The sequence below is a fragment of the Pungitius pungitius genome, chromosome 11 (assembly GCF_949316345.1).
Source record: "Pungitius pungitius chromosome 11, fPunPun2.1, whole genome shotgun sequence".
Classification (NCBI taxonomy): domain Eukaryota; kingdom Metazoa; phylum Chordata; class Actinopteri; order Perciformes; family Gasterosteidae; genus Pungitius; species Pungitius pungitius.
Genome location: NC_084910.1, coordinates 14,051,935 through 14,071,012, shown reverse-complemented (window position 1 = coordinate 14,071,012; position 19,078 = coordinate 14,051,935). Strand labels below are relative to the sequence as shown.

The window sequence follows — 19,078 nt, the reverse complement described above, 5'->3', positions numbered from 1 at the left end:
CTTCTCACGCGTCTCGCTCTAGATTTCTTCGGTGGAGTGTGGAGTTTCTGCTGCATTCTCGAGTGTGCAGAGCGGTTATCCCGGAGACGATGTTCATGCTTTGGCCGTCTCTTTGGGGGTCGTCCATGTGTTTGAGTCACGTATACCGTATCAGAGCTGGCCCTCACATGTCCGCCTCAGCCTCCCACTGAGCTCGTGTTATTCTACGGGAGCTGGGAGCTGCTAACGAATTCAGGGGGAAACAGGGATGTGTGTGTGTGTGTGTGTGTCTTTGCGTGTGTGGAAGGAGGCTGCTGGGGCGACAAAAGGCCGAGCACGAATATTTGCCCTGCTGAGTTACTCTGTCAACGTCACAGGATCCCAGTCACATGGGGGGGGGGGGGGCTTGGCGTGCCCTTTTGTAGACGGATGGACACACGCACGCGTACACACACACACACACACACACCGACACACAAACAAATTTGCGAGAACAGACATATGCTTACGTCTGTGAGACAGTTAATTCCAACGTTTAACTCAATTTATAACCCTCTGACCCCCTTCAACCTGACATGTCCCGGCCGTTTCTGTAAATGCTGACGCACATCAGGCCCCTTCATCACTTGCCATTAATTAAGTTAACACTCATTACGCGCTGACAATCGTAAATCAACCTCGCACAACGAATGATAGAAGATAACCCAAATTATAACAGCGCACACGAGCAGCTGTATTGATACTGCCGTTGCTCCGCTGACCACTTCCTGTGCGTCAGCCACGCGGAGTGTGCAAATTTCATCATGAAAGAGCAAACACAGGAAATTTCATATCCGCGTGTTGTCACTGTTTTGTAACAAGATGCGGGCTTCGGGAAGAGTTTAGACCCTGGAGTTCATTTTGAAGAAGTTAGAAAGACTCCGAAAGACTTCTCTGCACATTCAGTAGATTCTGCTGTGACCGCACAGGGAGGGGAGGCAGACCTCAAGTTCACTGAAATGTCAACTTTGTTTCAAGCGACTTTGACTCAAAGCGGTGCACACAGAAGACACACTGTCTTCCCTTTTTTTTAACATTGAAGTTTCTGCAGTTGTTTTTGCATTCTCTGGTGGAAAGAAGTGTGTATATAAATGTTTTGATAAACTGTGGATCTCTCCCTCGTTCTTCTTGGATATGCCATCTTATCTCCTGAGTAGTGATAGCGAGATATAAGTAATGTGTTTGCGTGCATTCTTCGTAACCAGCATTATCTTTATCTCGAGCTGACAGATCTGAAGGCCATCTTGTACATCTGTGCAACCTGTCACAGTCTCGACGTCTCTCCAGTTTTCACCAGTGATTTTCCTGACCTTTGTTCATTGTGGGCACTCACAAAAGCTTTGTTTAGTTTTCAGTCAGAGAACCACCTTTATCCTTGGAGGGCTGTGACTAACAGGAATGACATTGACTTATTCTAATCTCTCTATTCTTGTTCCCAATGTTTATGTTCGCTTTGACCTCCTGCTCTTCCCAGTTTGCCACAAACGGCTCTTTAGGGAGATGTTTAAATGCCTTGCAATCAATAACAGTCTGTGAGTCAAGGACTTAGAACTCAAAGCTATCCAGAATGTTCTATTTTTGGCACAGAGTTCAAACACATTGCCATTACGCCCTTCGACGCCACTGTCTTTTTAGGCGTCCCCCTCCCTTTTTCTCCCTGGCTCCTCATCCTCTTTCTGTTCATCAATCACACTGTCCATTCTCATCAGAGGGTCGGCGCTGGATGTATGAATGGTGTCAGAAGGCCTCAGCGTCTGCCTTGTATTTCAGACGCCCTCGCATCTGGCTGGACCCCCGGTAGTGCCAGGAAGCATGCCAGGAATGCAAGGAATGGGCCTCTGAACGATAAGGAAATTCCCCCCCCCCACTAACAATCACTGGGGAGAAATGAAAGAAATGGGATGGGAGGGCGTGGAACAGGATGCCCGGACAGACATAGAAAATAAACACACCGACAGAGGCTATCCTTTGGAAGCCGAGAGTGATGACGAGGAGTGGATGGTGATACATGAAGTGCGAAAAAAGAAACGGGGTGGGAATGACTGCTGAGAGATAGGTGAGTCGGTCACGGAGAAAAGTGATGCCATGGAATAGAATGACTGAGCGGAGCCGTCGCCCATCTGAAGGGTGTCGGGCGACAGCGACGGGCAAGTGTGGGACAGGAAAGGGGGATTAAGATAGAGGCATGTGACAGGAAAGGCAAACCCCTTGTTGGGCGACAGCAAGTGGCGAGAGGAGGGCACACACATACACAGTTTTCCAGCTGGTGAGTCTTTGTGTTTGAGTGACAGGTCTTTGTGACTCACTGACCCGGCTTTTCTACGCTCTCCCATACTGCAGCGGCTTTCAAGCTCAATTTGAAACAGCATTGCCAAACCCTGATCCAGATTATCGTCCCCTTCGTAGTGATCTACAAAAACCTGACTTCAAATCCCCATCCACTAACAGGAAAAGGCCATATTTCTTTGTGTCTGACTGGCAGAGCTGATTTGGGGGCAGTCAGTTGCTTAATTCTCGTGAGCTGCTGGATTGCGCCAGAAGGGATTAGATTAGATTACCTACCACTAGGGTAGCCCCCGCCATTCCTGTTTCCCTGTTTTCCCCTGTATTACATCAGCGTGTAGGCTCCTCCAGCTGTGAGTAAGCACATACCTCACAGTCACATGGAAGGCCAGAAGCATGTCTGATGTGTTACAACAGAGAGGGGAATAATGGGATATGCGGAGGAGGGTTTACAGTCCTTCCTGCACGGGGTTTTCTATTCATCTCCAATAACTTGATAAGAGATGTAGCGGAAGGTGGATGGAGATCTAGTTTCTGTGTGTGCATGTATCTGTGTGTGTCTGTGTGTGTCCATGTGTGCTCATTGTTCCAATCTGGCTCTAACCCAATCTTTTCTGTTTTCAAATCATACATAATGAACAACCCAGAAGGAAATAAAACATTATCCATATAAAACTCCTGGTTTGTGACTCCTCTCTGTAATATCATGATCACAGCCTAGACCTTAGCCAGTTTCAATACCAATTGAGATAAATAAATAATAATCCGGCCACATTCTGGGCTTCTTCTCTCAAAAGCTACGTTGTGATTAATCTTCAAAGTAAAGGGCATCCTTGCATGACAAAGCAAGTCCTGTAAGTCGCCAATCTGGGAACGCTTTGCTAGGTAAGATCAACATTGTAAATGCAGAGACACACAGTAGGTACAGATCATTAGGGCTGGTGCGGGTTGGGGGGGGGGGGGGGGTACGTGGGAATACACGATACTTTATTTGCACCTCAAGGTGTGCTTGGGCAGGACAATTTGGGGTCAGAATTTGATCCAGTGAACGTGGACAGTTCTGCTCTCTCTCTCTCTCTCTCTCTCTCGATCGTTTAGGTCAAAACCTCATTTAATGACTTTGTGCGGTTCGCCGGCGTTTTTCGACCCATCTGAAGCAGCTGACACAGGGCAGATAGGTGGGTGTGTGAGTTTTGAGGCAGGGCAGTGAATGGCAGAGGCAGACAAGGAGAGGTAACTCTGTTTTTTTGGTAACTCCATTAAAGAGAACCCCTGGGAGGTTTGGACCACTGACAGCTGAGGTGCAGCCCGGGGCAGCCAAGCAGGAGGGAGAGTGTTTTCATGTGTTCATGTGTGTGTTTTCCTTCACTACAGGGACGTATATATATATATATATATGGATGCAGGGCTGTCTCTCGGGGCTGCCGCTGAGTGTGACGGGGGGGGTTCACTCAGGGGTACCAGAGGACCAGGCCTCCGGGGGACGACCTACGGAACACCCTTGTTATCCTCCGGGGAGCGATCCATTTGAGGCGCGGTCCCCCACCACCCTTCACCTCCAATGTGCCGAATCAGTGGAAGACTGAAACCCAGAGAGTATCCCTGACACTAATATGGAAAAAAGCCTGTTTGGAGGGAATATAAGGCCAAATATTATTCTTCCTGAGCGTAACCACGGCGAGCACCTCTGACCTGGCAGTGAAAGTGCTGAAACAGAAAGCCCAAAGACTTTTTCTGCTCCATCAAAGGAGAGCAGCATAAAATAAACACGGCCATCAGATTACCACGCTGAACACGGGCCGCGTTGGCCCCGCGTCGGCTGCCCCGCCGCCCAACCCCGTAGCTCTATGGGAGTTAAGTGTGGGGTCCGCTCAGTCAACACCATGACGCAAAATGGAACAAGCCTCTGACAGAAGCTTCCAGGCTGATGGAATAAGGCCCCTAACCCGCAGCCCCACAGGCCCCCCGGCCCGAGAGAAACGTACTGAGCGAGAACGACAAAGAGAGAGAGAGAGAGAGAGAGAGAGAGAGAGAGAGAGAGCGGCAGGGAAACGGGAGGAAAGAAGAGGACGGGAAGGGAAAAGGTAGATGCGGGCATTACGAAAAAGAGGAAAAGACCACCGGTCCCAAATTGGGGGGAGCTGGCCCCGTCCCCAGAGAACCAGGCGAGGACAGACAGCCGCCAGTGGAGGGCAAGGCAGGGTGCAGTGGTTGGTTAGTGGTGGTTGTAGCTGCCAGTGAGACTGTGAGGCTAAGCTGGCTAGTCCGACTAACAGTGGACAGCCTCAGCACGGTGGATCTGATCTCACAGGGCTTCTTTTATATCCTGCGCCAGTGCCTGTGTACATTTGTGTGAAGGGACATGCATCCTTGCACCAAAAAAAAGAAAAAGAAAAAGTGTGTTTATGTGTGCATTTCGCGTTCGGGTGACGTAACCAGGAAAACAGATCTGCCCCTTGAGGTTGACCAAGGCTTTTCTCTCTGCCTTTTAGTCATCTCACTGAGGCCCCGCTGTCCATTTCATCCGGGAGTCTCCTCATCTCCAACCTCAGCAACAATCTGCCGTCTGTCTGCGTCTGACTGATTTCTCCCCCCCACACCCCCCCCGCACCTCTGACCTTCTCACCGCTCGTCTCTAAACCTCTCACAGTCGCAGATTCCTACACCCCCAGTCTGTCTTCTTGTCTGCCTGTGGCTTAACAGAGATTCCCCCTGCTCCCTTGTTTCCTGCCTGGCCTCAACAACGCGTCCTGAGCCATTCACATTGTTCCAGTCTCACTCTGTGTATATTTTCGTGATATTTTCAAAAGAAAGCCCAAAAGGAGAAATATGTATGTTGGGTTTTATTTTAGGAGCCAGGCTCAATTAAGGTTGACCGGATTCTGTATATTCTCTATATATTTGGTGACAATGACGCCTTTGGACAAGCCTCACACTTCCCTCTGCTATTAACAGATTAAACATTTCACAACCTCCATCAGTAGCCCCACAGTCCTGGAGTTCTGCCCTTTCCCCTGACGTACGACTTGAAAAACCTCCTTATAACTCCGGCTTCAGGATGACGCTCAGGTAAAGTGTTACCAGATCACAAATAGGTGCCGAGGCCGTTCCATGTTGTAGCTGTTAGTGCAAAGTGTGAGAGCCATGGGCCCCTTTCTGGTTCCTGAAAATGACTCCTGTGTGTAACAACAATGAACACAATCACTGTGGTCCACTGGGCCCCACACCAGCAGCGTTGCATTACCGCGCTCGCCTCCCTACTGTTCTCCTTTTCTTTTCATCCTTCTTTCTTTCCTCCTCTGACTCAGCTGTTTTGTAGGAAACTCTGTCTCTTTGAAGAAGGGAAGAATCTTTCATTACTCGACAGCGAGGGAGAGAAGAGAGAGAGAGAAGGAGATGATAGGGAGAGAATGACTGCACCATTGTCTTCACCCTCCCCTCCCCCCGCGTCCACCAATGATAATTGTGTTGAGCTAATTACAGAGAGCTGCTTCAACAGGTGTGGGTCTGTGCACCTGGGTAAAGAAGACTTCTGTATATGTGCGTGTTTGTGGAGAGAGAAACAGAAAAGCAGGAGTGTGTGTGTGTGTGTGGTGTGTGACTACGCAATTCTGGGGAAAGTGTGTATGACGTCTGGTCCGTTGGCGATTGGGACCACAGAAAACCGTTGAGTGTGTGTCACACGCTTACTAAACCTGCCGTGTTACTTAATAGTGCCTCAGACGTGGGTCACTGTATTGTATCACAATGTCACCCAATCAGACCGGACCTGTACCAGTCTGAAGCCCATCTGTGGTTAATTATAAAGCTGCACAATACATCTGTTAGACATTACTGGAAAGTTGAAATTAGCACACAGTCTCACTCCCGCTCGCCACATTGAATTTTAAATGAGACTGATTACAATCACTTTATTGATAAACGTGACCGCAGGGAGCCTCTTCTCATGATTCACAATTTGTGGAGTCAGAACTGGAGGCAGCGGTGGTGATGTAAGCAAGGGCTCTCTCACGGGAGTTTTTGCAGTTAAGGAATCCATGCGTGAGGCTGACCGGAAGGAGAGGAAGCTCTTTGGTCGCCCGCCAATGGAGAAGCTGATGATAAGTCTCTTGGAGACGTCATAGAGCTTCATTCTCAAAACAAAGAAAAGAAGTTTCCCAAGAGGGTCTGGCTGACTAGACGGGTAAATTGACTGGATATTACCAAATTGTGACAGTTCTCATACAACTGTTAGTCAACCTGATGATGAAATCACCTGTCTGCTGTCTGCTCAGGGCAGTCACATGCTCATTTATACTTAATAACCTGAACTGGTTTATTAGGGCCCGGGGATTGTACCACAATAATGGAAAACCCTAATTACACCAATAAAGGAAAATGGACATGTCCCCTGCTCTCCAGTCCTCAGCTTTGACCTTTCACGCCAGCTCACCAACCTTTGTGTGTGGTCGTCATAGTCTCATTTGCTCGTTTTTGGGATCACGGGCCCTTCGTGAAATGCTACCCTGATTACAGGAAATGAGAGCGAGCCTTTGAAGCACACTTTTATGTAGTTGTACGATCGCCTCTTTGGTCAAGCAACTGTACCTGCAGACTCATCACTTAACGTCAAAGGGGAATGAGTCCTGCATCGCCACCTTGTGGAATATTTCTCTGGAGTTGAGGTTGAGGCAAATGCCAAACCCAAGGGGCCCAGCTGTGGGAAACAAGCTCGTCAAAGATCACACGGAAACTGTAGGTCTCTTAGACTAGAATTCAGCGTTTTATTAAAAACAAGTAGTTTAAAAACAGTCATGGGAGCCAAGTCAAATAGTCATGTGTAATGCAGAACACTGCACCATCCAACAGCCATGGGGTTTTACTCACTGCTTTAAAACTAAATCTATTAAGACATTTCAAAGCCAATATATTTCTTTTACTTCTACTATCTAAATGGATAAATGAATTGATATGGAAGTTTCACGAAAAACCACAACCAGGCAACAAAACATGTTTGGTTTGCATTCTTCTTTTATGTGTTTGAGAAGTTTTTGGTGATGTTATTTTTTTTTTACTTCTGATCAGAGAGACAAATATGGTCTTCCTCAAAGCCGAGTCCTCTGATTGGCGGGGAGCTCATCCTGGTCGAGTCCCCACAAGAAGGTGCGGAGACGCGTCACTTCCTTTTGGAGCTCAGGGCTCGGGATTGGCTGGCAGAGGTCGAGGCGTGGCGTTTCATTTGGCAGGATGAGAGGAGGATGGTCCAGGAAGCTCTCAAAGATATCTAAGAGAATCAAAAATAAACAATTGATTGAACAGATCGTTTCACTGGTTGGATTTTTACCTTTGTTCATTTAATCTACACATGCATCACCTCCACTCAGCTCTGTGCCTGGCAGAGGGGCCCAGGATGCTGGTGGGGCTCTGGTTGGACCCAGCTTGTAATGGGTGAGCATGTGGTGCAACTGGGAAGGGCTTAATAAGACATGGTCCTCCCGTAGACTGGTCCACGATGACTGGACGACAAGAGGACACGGTCAATCACTATGAATAATCAATCATCTTAAACTGGGAAGCTTTCTTCACATGCGGCTGTGTTACCTGGATAAGTCGAGTCTTCGGAATACACAGGAAGTTGACTGTGACTGACAGTTTCTTCATGAACTCAGAGGCTATGTCTCCTAATCCCGCCCCCTGTAGCCAGTCCAAAACCAGGTCCAAGTTTGTACGGATCTGGACCGCTCTGGACCACGAAAACAGTCCATCTAAAAACAGAGAGAGAGAGAGAGAGAGAGAGAGAGAGAACAGAAAAATACAATTATGTTATTAAAGGGAGAAACACTTAACTTTTTATCCCTTGCGGTCAAACAGGCTGCCGTGGACCTTCTCACCTCTTTCCAGCAAAGTATTGAGCAGGGAGGTGTTGGTGAAGAAGAAGAGGTAGCCAAAGGTCTGGGAGGTGAGCGGCGGGGACAGACATGCCTCCCGGGACAGCATCAGCGAACAGCGGTACACTTCCACCAGCCCGGCGACTTTGGGGGGTAAGGCGGACACGTCGTCCACCTCTCCTTCCCCTCCTTCTTTCTCCTCTCCCTCGGCGCCCCGAGCTCCATCCCTCTCCTTCTCTTCTCTGGAGAATGGGTTGGAGTCCAGGAGAGCTGGAAGGAGTGAGTATAGGGTCTTTGGCAGACAAGAGGGACACTTGAGGTCATTTGTTCAGTAAGTGGATTGAAGGAAGGAATGTTTATTGTTGGAATAGCAGATGGATGTGGGAGTGTTGGAGACAGATTGAGTTTGTCTGACTATTGGATAGTCCACCATTTTATGTCCACATTGAAATATTTCAACAAATATTGGTTGATCCTCAGAGGATGAGTCCTATTGACTTTGTCGATCCTCTTACATATGGATGGACGGTAAAATGTCTTATTCGATATTCAGGGCCAAATACTGTGTGTCTACTTAACAAGTGACAGCAAGCACACTAAACTAAGACGTTGGACACGGTAAACATGTCATCTGCTGAACATCGCCATGTAAGCGTTTTCCCTGTGAGCATTTCAGCCCTCAGGGTGCGTGGAAGCCTCAGATCACTACACACTCGGCCCGAGCGATCTCATAGACTTTCAGGTTTGCAGTAGCTACGCACTATTCTCCTGTGAAGCAACGCACAAAGGGAATTGAGCAGCTGCTCACAGCTGGAAAAAATTAAAATAAATAGTGGGTGGTTAGACAGCTTCAGAACCATCCTTGAAAACCCCAAAATATGTATTATGTCTTCAGAAAGACCTTTTTGTTGTCTGTGAAGTTTTATGGCCAGTGGTATTTAAAGGTTTTCCTAGCGCCACACATGACAAAGGTATATAACGTATATATAAACTACTGAAACAGAATGGTGACCATTTGAAAAGAAGTATTTTTATCCTCTACCTTTGTGAGGTGATAAACACACTGTTGGAAGGTGTGCATAATGACGTCATCCAGCTGTGCCAGAGCTTCTGAGCACGTGTCCATGTCAGCCGTCAATACCGGGTCCCCTGGGACTTTAAAGGAGAAAATTAGTGAGAGGAGTTAACGATTTTGTGCCCGTTTTGATTAAAACAAGCATAGCTTCTAATGGCATTACTTACTTGAATCAGTCATTTCAATGTTTTCAAATCATTCTCACCTTCAAACTCCCACTCTTTTTCCATGGCTTCAACTTTGACCTGGAAGAAGTTAAGGAGCTCTGTGGCGTTTGACATCCAGAACATCAAGGGTCGAAGGTCGGAGGAGAGCTTTTGGACATTCGGCGCGCTTACCTCACCATCTTGCTCTGTTGAACTGGACACAATAACGTAATTCCAAATGTATGTTTGCTTTAAAATAGTTTTGAGCCCTTTTCTGTCTGTATATTGTTAACGCCTTAAAAGACAAACACACCTCACTGGGAGTAAAAATAGACTTGGGTTATTATTACTAAACTATATTTGAGCCATTTTTCAACATCACATCACATCCCAACCATGCTTTCATCAAACCACAAAAATGTACCAAAGACATAACAGCGCAGGCAAAAATGTATGATGAATCACTTCACTTCAGATCTTTAAACAGAGGAAACATGACGTAGACCAAAAATGTTCTTACTTTTGCGTGGGATGCTTATCCCCAAATTCCTTAATGTTATCCTGTAAAGACAGTTGGAGACAGAAGAGAGGACAGACATCTTGGGTTAGTGTGCGGGTGGAGGAGGGGGAACAGAGACTCGCCCTGCAGCCAGGGCAATTACAGCACATTTTCCAGCAGGAGGGCAGTGACATCAGCCTATCCTCGCTTCTATCCACAACGGAGCGGTCCAAAACCAAGGGCACATGTCTCTCTGCTGCTTTTTCTGTCCCACTCAATGCGGCATCTCAGTCTGTCTACCTGATGTTTCCTGCCAAGCCAGTTTAAGTAAGGACGTGGCAATATTACCAGGCAACACTATCCCAAGATAGTTTCCCAAAGTTAGTTTGATAGGATAGTTAAGTTGGCAGGTATTTAGCACATTAACTACCACTAAACACCCTTTTACATTACATACTATGACATGGAGCATGTGTTGTGTGCCGAGCTGTTGTTTCTTAACTAAGCTCTCAGCATGGCTCTATGGATGGTTCACAGCTGGAATAACGAACTAATAACTATCGGATCGGGTGAATCCCACTGGTCTTGGAGATGCCCTGACTTTACCTCCGTTCCCCCGAGCAAATGACGATTTAGGCTTTTAGTCAAATGCCTCAACAACTATTGGAATGATTCCCAAGAAATGGATTCACAATATTTTCCCCATTAGCTGGATTTGTAATTATTCAATCTCAATTACAATTTGTCTAATACTTGAGTTTATTCGCAAAAACCTGCAGAACTAACACCAAAGTTGTGCTGTTTGTTTAGTATAAATGGTTGGTATAAACGGTTCATGGTTGTCCATCCTACACTACAAGGGCACATCATTTTTTATTTTATATTGACCTGTTGTGATTTGTCACTTACCCAGACAATCTCTTTTATATGATTGGCCGATTTGAGTAATATCTGCGGTGTGAGAGCAGGGTCCAAATGTTTTGAGGCATGATCTATCATGATTGATAGGAGATAAGCAGGAGCTAACGGCCCGCCTCCAGAGTCTGGGGAGGAATTTTTGGAGATGATCTCCTAGGAGATAGTGAGGGATAAACATCAACACATGTCAGCAAGGCCATTCTTTATACCAGATAATTTGATGGTAAATAAGAGCTTCGTTATCTTCCTGTCTCACCTGTAACAAAGCATCTGCGTGGCGGGGGTGAAACTTCAGAACTGCCTCCGTAGATCCGAGGTACTGCCTAAGTGCCTCCTGTCTGTCCACTAACCCTGAGGGGCAGCAGGGGGTGGAGGCATCGGCCTGCCATGGCAGGGTCAATGCCAGCGGGGGAGCCGGAGTCACGCGGGGGTCACGATACAGGAAGAGGAAGTGGTTCCCCAAACCAATCACATCCCCAGGCTTCAGGACCGTCTCTCTGTAAAGGGCCACTCCGTTGTGTGTGACCGCACCTCCTCTGAAGGGTCGCATTACAGCTACGATAAAATAAAAAAAGGTTTACGCTACAGAGCACTCGCACCACGGATGCATGTGTGATATGAGAGGGTGACAGAGTTGGTACCTTGTCTGGTGGGCGTTTCGGGAACGGCTGAGTCTCTCCTGACCAGCAAGTGTCTGGCCAAGAGGTCAGGGGCCGAGAGGAACGTGTCCACCTTCAGAGGCCTCTTTCCCTTTCTCTCCCTCTCTTTATCCTTCTCTCTCTCCCTCATTGTGGATTTTCTTCCAAACACATGCGTGTGCCCCGCCATGATGTACAAAACAAAGTCCTAAACAAAACACACAGTGGAGAGCGGATCAGAGTCAGGGAGGTCTGTTATCTTTTAAGTGCTATGGTTCACATCAGCCTTCTATCTCAGAGATGTTAGGTTGAACCGAAGGCGCTTGATAAGGTATGAAGTGTGTTACAGTTTGCTACAATGGAGACCTGTGTGAGGTCATTGTGTGAGATGGAGTGATGTACAAAGAGGGACGGAAACCCCGATGGTATGTGCCGATTACGGGCATGCAGGTATGATGTCATGTGCCGGGTGTGTTAATGCGTGTGCGTCTGCGTGAGTCTTCTACCACAACGCCTGTTAGTTTGCATCGGTGCACATCCGCGTGTGTGCGCCTTGCGATATAATAATAATAATGTCTGTGTGTGTGTCTGCCTGTGTTTACATAGCGTCAGTGTGTGGGTGTTGTTTGTGTGTGTGATATCATCTGTTAACGTGTCTCGCCTTGCTCTGATCGTAACCCTGCAGCAACAGGAAGTAGGGCCGATCGGTGGGTGGAAGGATTAAACTTTGTGACATCACTTCCAGGTCACAGCTGGAGTAATCCTTGTCGTCCTCCTCCAGCTGGTTTGTCCATCCAACCTTTGCTTCCACTTTTGAGGCTCTAATCTGGAAAAAAGTTTAAGACATAATGGGTAAAACGCCACATGGACAATTTCACTGATTCACTCTTTTCCTCACAACATCATACCTCTCCTTGCTGTGGGTTGATCATGCTCACAATGTTCTTCCGGTCCTGCACTCCTCCATTGTTGTTCGGCCGGTTGCCAGACCCACGTGGGTCATTGCTGACATGGTTACCTTGGCGACGCCGCAGACTCAGGTTCATGTCACTGATGCTCCGCCGGAGCTCTGAATTTCTTCCACGGTGACCTCGCTCGCTCTCCTCTGGTCCACCCCCTGATGACATCCTGCTCCGCCGCCAGCGCACACCTGTTGCCCGGGCAACCACAGGGTCGGTCAGTTTGACCGCATGTCATGAATAGAGAGACCTGCGGATTGAGTTTTAAACAGACCTTGATAGTTTTCTCCCTCCCTCTCACGCTCCTTCTCTTTCTCCAGCTCTTCTCTCTCGTAGTCGTCCTTTCTTTGGATTTCAAAGCGCCGCTCAAATCCGCCCTTGGGCCGCCACATGTCCACTAACAACAAGGGACATTCCCATGGGGCAACGCTTCTCCTGCACTCCGTCTCCCATTTGATAGCTCCATCTGGCTGCTGGATGGGCTTTCCGATGACATCACACAACAGGAAGTCCTCTGGGCAGTGTTTTGGGAGAACTAGAAGGTAATGGAGGAAGGGAGGAGGAGAGGAAGGGGGGGGTCATTATTTGTCCATAACACCGCTGTTTATGTTTATATTATAAAAATACTAGAGCAAACAATTCCAAGTAATGAGTCGTAGCAGAGGTCCACATGAGAGAAGATTTCCCTCTCTAGTACCTGCGTCATCTGTCTCCTCCCTTTCCCTCTCAGTGTACCGGGTGATGACCTGGGCGATGAGCTGTCTGGCTGTAGATTGAATGTTGGCCAGAAGCGAGCGATAGTTGGCCCCACTGGAAAGGGCATCCCCATAGATCTTGACCAGGCCCGGGGCCGAGGACGAGGCCGGGGGCAAGTAGTGATGGGAGGACGGGGCAGCTGAGTGAGCCCAAACCTCTCTCTCCCTGTCCCCCACCGCGCGGTCCCTGTCACTGTTAGAGCGCCCTCGCAGGAAGAGATGGGAAAGGCGCTTTGTGCGGGACTGGGTCCCGGCAGGCCGGGGCCTGAGGAAGGCCGGGGAAGGGGATGGGGACGGGGTGGGGGAAGCCAGCGAGAGGGTGGAGTTAGAAAGGGAAGAGGAAGGAGCAGAGGGGGCCTCGTGGAGGGACGCTGCGTCAGAGCTGGTGGTCGACCTGAGAACAACACAGGAGGGGAAGACGCACAGAGGAAAGAGGAAGAAGAGAAAGGAAGAGACAAGTCAGCTGTGAATTATGACGGACTAAACATGGACAAACAACAAGGACTAAAATAAAACAGGGAAGGGACACAGAGTTGAGGGGATACTAATGACAGTGGAAGTAAGATAAGGTGCCATCAACATATTAATTGTTAATTCAGGGATTCAACTAATTGCTAACTGGTATGAAAGTTGCATAACACAGGGGATTAAAAAAGTGAGTTTCAGAGTACTTCGGACTCACTTGACAGAGATAGCGCTGGGCCAGCGACCCCCAAGCTTGGCAAAGTGTTTCCTGGGCGAGTTGATCCACAGACCTACTGGGAAATGGAGCTTTCTGAAGCGAGGACTGCCAGACCCCTCCATCTGACAGGGTGCGAGAGAAGGGCATGCAGGTACTGAGAAGGATCTGTACTTTTTAACTTAATAATCTGCCAATTAATAATAATTGTCATGTCATATGTCATTTTCTGGTTTCTAACTTATTGCATCTACCTCTACACTGTAGGGAAGAATGTGTGTGAGCAATGGAAGGATTGAAACAATATAACAATGGCATGATGTCACCATCAAAAAATATCAACAGGATACATCCAGCTGGTTGTCAACATGGTGAAAACAAAAAGAAAGAAATTTACCAAGAACGTCCCAATCAGCCCCTGAAAATCATAGCGTGACTTTCCCATTCTCAAACAGGAAGCATCTTTAGTCGGCCTCATATCCAGCTGTCCACTGACAGGGAAATACCCACTGCAAAGGTCACCGCCTGTCCTTTTCTCAGCATTACTTCTACGTCGATTACAATGGAAATTTAGGATCGCACATGATTTTTTTTCATCTCATTGTGTCATTTGGAGGCTTAAATGAAATCATTGTATCCCTCTGTGAAACTACCATCTTTTGAAGTGTTATTTCTGATAGGACTACTTCTAATGTCTTGACATGAAATGTGGGTCCACACCTTAAATCCGCTGTTATCAATCCTCACACACTGGGCATACTGAGAATACTGCCCTAGATGGTGTGGGAATATATTTTGAAAATCATAAAAATGCTACACAGAAGAACCACCAATGCTTTTTAATTGTTATTTGATATTGAATGCACTTACCCGCAGGTACTTCTGATTCGTCTATAGTGTCTTCCGAGGAATTTTTGCCACCAAAATGCAAAAATGGGGAGCTCAAAGTAATCTAATAACCTTGTACGTTCCCTTTTCCCCGCGTTGAAATTCCATTGTCTAAAGGTGTTAACCTGTCACACATCTGCATACACATTGCTACTTCTTAATAACTATTAGTCCAACCATAGCTTGACTAAAATACCTTTAGGTTTTCTCGTTTTTTCTCTCTAACTGGACAAAATCTGCTCCCTTTCTCCGTCCGACTCTCAGGCTCTCTGGGTCTATAGATAGAGAAACAGGCCCATTGTTCTCAGTGACAGAATTTCCTTCCTCAGCAGTGGACAACACCTATATCCTGACTGAGTTAGAGAGAGAGGCAGAAATTGGTGGAGAGCGAGAGGGTGCATTTGCACACACACATATGAGCCTTTAAGACGTTTGTTGGGATTACTATACACCACATAGCAATCTAGATCTCTATCTTTTGGTCTGTGAGGTTAATCACAAATATGTTGTCATTGTTTTATCTTAATACAGTTAGCGGCAGCAAACTCTGTCTTTAAGCCAAAACAGATTCTTGAAGAATTTAACCTATTTAAATCCGGTACAACTTTATGATTTCAGTGATTCATTTAGAAATCTTAATGCATCACAAAACACACAGAGGACTCAGTTTGACGTTTTGCTGAAAAGAGGGTGAAGGAAGAATACATCCAGCGAGAAAGGAAGCTAGACGGAGCAACGGAGACACCTGTGATCTTTGACCCCCTATAAGTTGGTGACGAAAAAAGAAGGGGGACTGTGAGGGGACAGATCTGCTGAAATCTCCATATGGCAGACTGAATATGTTATCAATGGAGGTAAACATTCCATTTCAAAGGCTTCAGACAGCAAAGAACATCATGTGTCTTTAAAACGTTTATTTACATATGTTAAGTGTAGAAAGCTTTGAATTTACTGGAAGCAACACAATTTTAAACTTACAACAGCTTGAATCCTCTTTCTAAAATAATTGTACTGAACTTAAATCAGTACTCAATTTGTCAGCCACCTTTCAAGTCTACAAGCCCGATTAACAGTAAAAGTGGTGGGCATATTACTTTTAGTGGATTTGAACTCCTCTTTATTATCTTTGTGGTTATAACCTAATTTATTTGTTTGTAATAAGTAAACCAAGTAGCAACAACAACTTACATTCAGTTTAGCATTTTAATATCGAATCTCCTCCAACCACCAACATAATGCAGTTTTGAGCAGATTAACGTAATCGCGGAGGTGAAAAGAATATCCATAGTGAATATCAATAAGGCAACATTATTTATTCCAGTGTTATTGGTACTTTGTGTGTGTTACAATAGATCTGTAAAATAAACTAATTTCTTTATTATGAGCAGGCTACCGATTACTGGGCAGCGATTCAATCGGCGGATTTCCCAGCATCCTTTGCGCGGTGACGAGACCGTGTTCGTTTCCGGAGCGCACCGACGAGGACACATCAAGAAACGTCCCAAGGTTAGCCGTCGGTGACTCTTAAACTTTCCTCTCTTTTCGCAGCCTTCACATTTACACGTAGCAGGCTGTCCGCTGTATGTATCTACTAAAACCCATGAAACCACCAGCCGTTTATTAAATGTGTTAGCTAATAATTTCCAGATAACGCCATGTTAACAACGAGCTAACAGCTAGCACTATCTAACGGGCAACACTTTGTCAAGCTAACGTGTGCAAGCTATGCTAATTTGTTCTTTGACGCTGTGTGGTCGTATCAGTATTGTTTTCTGTCTGTGCACATGTCGGGGTTTGGTAAAGATATCAGCGTTTGATTGCGAAAGACAACGCTAACCTACATTTAACTTTGCCCCCAACGCTAACTTAGCTTAGCGGGCTAACATTGAGCTGACACTGACACCGTTAGCTCGGATCTGCAAACGTGTTTTCTACACCTTTTTATCAGCTGTGATCTAATTCATCCCGTGCCTTATTTCAGTGTCATTTCGACGTGTGACTGAAGATCATCAAGATGGCTGATACCGTGGAAGAGAAGATCAAGAACTACAGGACTGCTCCCTTTGACGCCCGATTCCCCAACACGAACCAGACCCGCAACTGTTTTCAGAACTACCTGGGTGAGGACACTGATCGATATGTGGCGATTACCCTTCCAAAGACTTTAAAATCACCTGGGACTGAGGATTTAAGAACAGGCGTATAGCTATGTACGTCTGTATAAACTCTAATGTGTATTAGTGATTGTTTACATGGAACTTTTTCAAACATTTATAACCAACAAAATCATTCGGGTGTTTATAACATTTGACGTGAAATCTAAATATGACCTCCACATGACATCATCGGGTTTTAATATTTATTTAACTAGCAGTAGCATATTTAATTAACTATGCACACACATGCTTATTTGAACTTACAGAAAATACAGTCAATCCTTATTACTAAAAAAAAAGAAACCGAATAAGCTTCTTCTGTTAAACTTGATGCTTTCTTGCTAGTTCTATCCTTCAATCTCAGTGGCCTCTTTTTATTTTTGTTTTTAGTGTCAACATTGTGTCACTGTAACCCCCTTTGTTATTTTTTTGTCCCAGACTTCCACAGGTGCAATAAAGCCCTGTCTGCCAAAGACCAGGATGTGGCTCCCTGCGATTGGTACCAGAGGGTCTACAAGAGTCTCTGTCCTATGGGCTGGGTAGGTCATGGTTAAGATGATCTTATATGGCCGACAGGCTTATAGCTTTATAATAGTCGGTGCTCTGTGCTTGCTTTTGTCTCTCTGTGATTAATTGATAATTGGTAATCTTTTTGAGTTTGATGTTCTTAGAAAAATAATGTCAGTGTGGAATTGCCGTGCGTAGGAAGTAACCAAAACAGTTTCATTTTTTGCAACATCTATTTTGATAGTTTTCCACAAGGCAGGAACTTTTAAATCTCTGCTATATTCTAGGGATTGACATAAACTCTTGTAAGTCACCTTTCTGCTGAGTTTGTAACATAGGGCTAATGTTTTCTCTAATTCCTCCCACAGGTTGCAAAATGGGACGACCAGATAGAGAATGGAAGTTTCCCAGGAAAGATCTAAGATGGCCAGCTGTTGTTGATCGGAACGGTCCAGTCCAGGACATTCTGTTACCTGCAGCTCAGTAGTGGGCCTAAGGACACTGTCGTCAAGGATGCTACTGTTATTAACTTAAAAATCTAACCCACACAACTTTGCATGTTGAGGACTGAAGTTATTTTTCTCGTCTCAATTGTAAACTACTTGTTTACTTTGTTTAACCATTAAATACAGTACAAATTTAAACAAAAGGATGTGATTCATTCTATTGCTTCAGTATTGTTATATTGGATTTACATATCAGGGTTTTCTCCAAACCAAACACACAGAACTTTTTTTCTAATTTCTAAAACTCAAACCAGGTGTAGATTTAATGGCAGCTGTAGCATTTTCATTTTTCCATTGGATTACCCAACATAGCCTTCAGCTGTCCTTATTTGGCAGCCTCATGCTCAATTCTTTAGTATTCCAGGCTATATTGTGATTAGGGATGAAAAGGCAATTTACTTATCATTAAGAGTCTCGGGTCTGTTGGCTGTGAAGACTCTAGATCACTATAACAATGCTTTTCCAGCAGGTGGCAGTGGTGAAAGTTGTTTTGATGTAATTTTCTGTTTTCACCACACTGAGGCACTGCGTCTCTGATTATTGTAATTATGAGGCCTGTTGATGTGGGATAACTTGAGGGATTTTACAGTATCCAAACTGATTAAAGTTTTTTAAAGATTAAAGACAACCAGTGAATATTTGCATTTCATTGGAGCTGAATGTGCAAAAAGTGTACATAACTTAACCGCTGTAACAGAAAAGAATGATTTTCTGACACAAATGATCTGAACATATACAGATTCACTGGATGATCAGGCTTAAATGATTAATATGAACACAGTTTAAAACATTTCTCATAGTACTTACACTTGCAGTTTAGTTTAAATATATCTCCCTTAAAAGATACAGTATATCAAGGACTTCATTCAACCATAATCCAGATTTTGCTGAATTACTAAAAACCACAAACAAAGCTTCTCAAGTAAGTTTACCATACCCAAATTCAAAAGTAATAATATAAATATTCAGCAATGTGCAGGATTGAACACATTTCTGGCTGAAAATGTATGTGTGTACAATTTCTACACATCAGTCAGACAAATTAAAATCAACTTTTTCCTTTGATCTTTACCAGTATTTCACTGTTTACTTCACTTCTACTAAATGGGACTAACTGGTTTGGTCTTTAGTGACAAGCAGAGACTTGATTTAATTATGTTGTGTTACAGCTTTGTATTTAATTT

General features: G+C 45.5%; 2 protein-coding genes across 3 annotated transcripts; one reads left to right on the top strand and one right to left on the bottom strand.

Annotated features, from left to right (window-relative positions):
- Positions 1 to 7,040: 7,040 nt before the first annotated feature.
- rasip1 (Ras interacting protein 1) lies at positions 7,041 to 15,046 on the bottom strand. The gene is made up of 16 exons (XM_037453328.2): positions 14,708 to 15,046; positions 13,841 to 13,962; positions 13,101 to 13,552; positions 12,678 to 12,938; positions 12,353 to 12,594; positions 12,106 to 12,270; positions 11,448 to 11,652; positions 11,063 to 11,361; positions 10,798 to 10,959; positions 9,910 to 9,950; positions 9,449 to 9,603; positions 9,211 to 9,323; positions 8,172 to 8,460; positions 7,882 to 8,045; positions 7,655 to 7,796; positions 7,041 to 7,564 (listed from the first exon to the last, which is right to left on the bottom strand). The coding sequence occupies exons 2-16, from the start codon at positions 13,960 to 13,962 to the stop codon at positions 7,386 to 7,388; spliced, it is 2,991 nt and encodes a 996-aa protein (XP_037309225.2). The 5' UTR covers positions 14,708 to 15,046; the 3' UTR covers positions 7,041 to 7,385.
- Positions 15,047 to 16,099: 1,053 nt separating this feature from the next.
- On the top strand, positions 16,100 to 18,037 carry LOC119197292 (cytochrome c oxidase subunit 6B1). 2 transcript variants are annotated; one of them, XM_037453483.2, is made up of 4 exons: positions 16,100 to 16,231; positions 16,707 to 16,845; positions 17,320 to 17,420; positions 17,757 to 18,037. In XM_037453483.2, exons 2-4 carry the CDS (start codon positions 16,740 to 16,742, stop codon positions 17,808 to 17,810), a joined length of 261 nt encoding a protein of 86 aa, XP_037309380.1. In that variant the 5' UTR covers positions 16,100 to 16,231; positions 16,707 to 16,739; the 3' UTR covers positions 17,811 to 18,037. The 2 variants fall into 2 exon arrangements, with proteins under 2 accessions (XP_037309380.1, XP_037309381.1); XM_037453484.2 differs by having other exon boundaries at positions 16,191 to 16,305.
- The last annotated feature ends 1,041 nt before the right edge of the window (positions 18,038 to 19,078 follow it).

Excerpts from the sequence above, each read along its gene's own strand:
- rasip1 (XM_037453328.2), bottom strand. The coding sequence starts at position 13,962 with ATGGAGGGGTCTGGCAGTCCTCGCTTCAGAAAGCTCCATTTCCCAGTA. Across the intron at positions 12,939-13,100 it reads GGAGGAGACAGATGACGCAG|TTCTCCCAAAACACTGCCCA; the intron begins GTACTAGAGAGG and ends ATTACCTTCTAG. Across the intron at positions 9,324-9,448 it reads AAAAGAGTGGGAGTTTGAAG|TCCCAGGGGACCCGGTATTG; the intron begins GTGAGAATGATT and ends TCTCCTTTAAAG.
- LOC119197292 (XM_037453483.2), top strand. The coding sequence starts at position 16,740 with ATGGCTGATACCGTGGAAGAGAAGATCAAGAACTACAGGACTGCTCCC. Across the intron at positions 16,846-17,319 it reads CTGTTTTCAGAACTACCTGG|ACTTCCACAGGTGCAATAAA; the intron begins GTGAGGACACTG and ends TTTTTGTCCCAG. Across the intron at positions 17,421-17,756 it reads GTCTCTGTCCTATGGGCTGG|GTTGCAAAATGGGACGACCA; the intron begins GTAGGTCATGGT and ends TTCCTCCCACAG.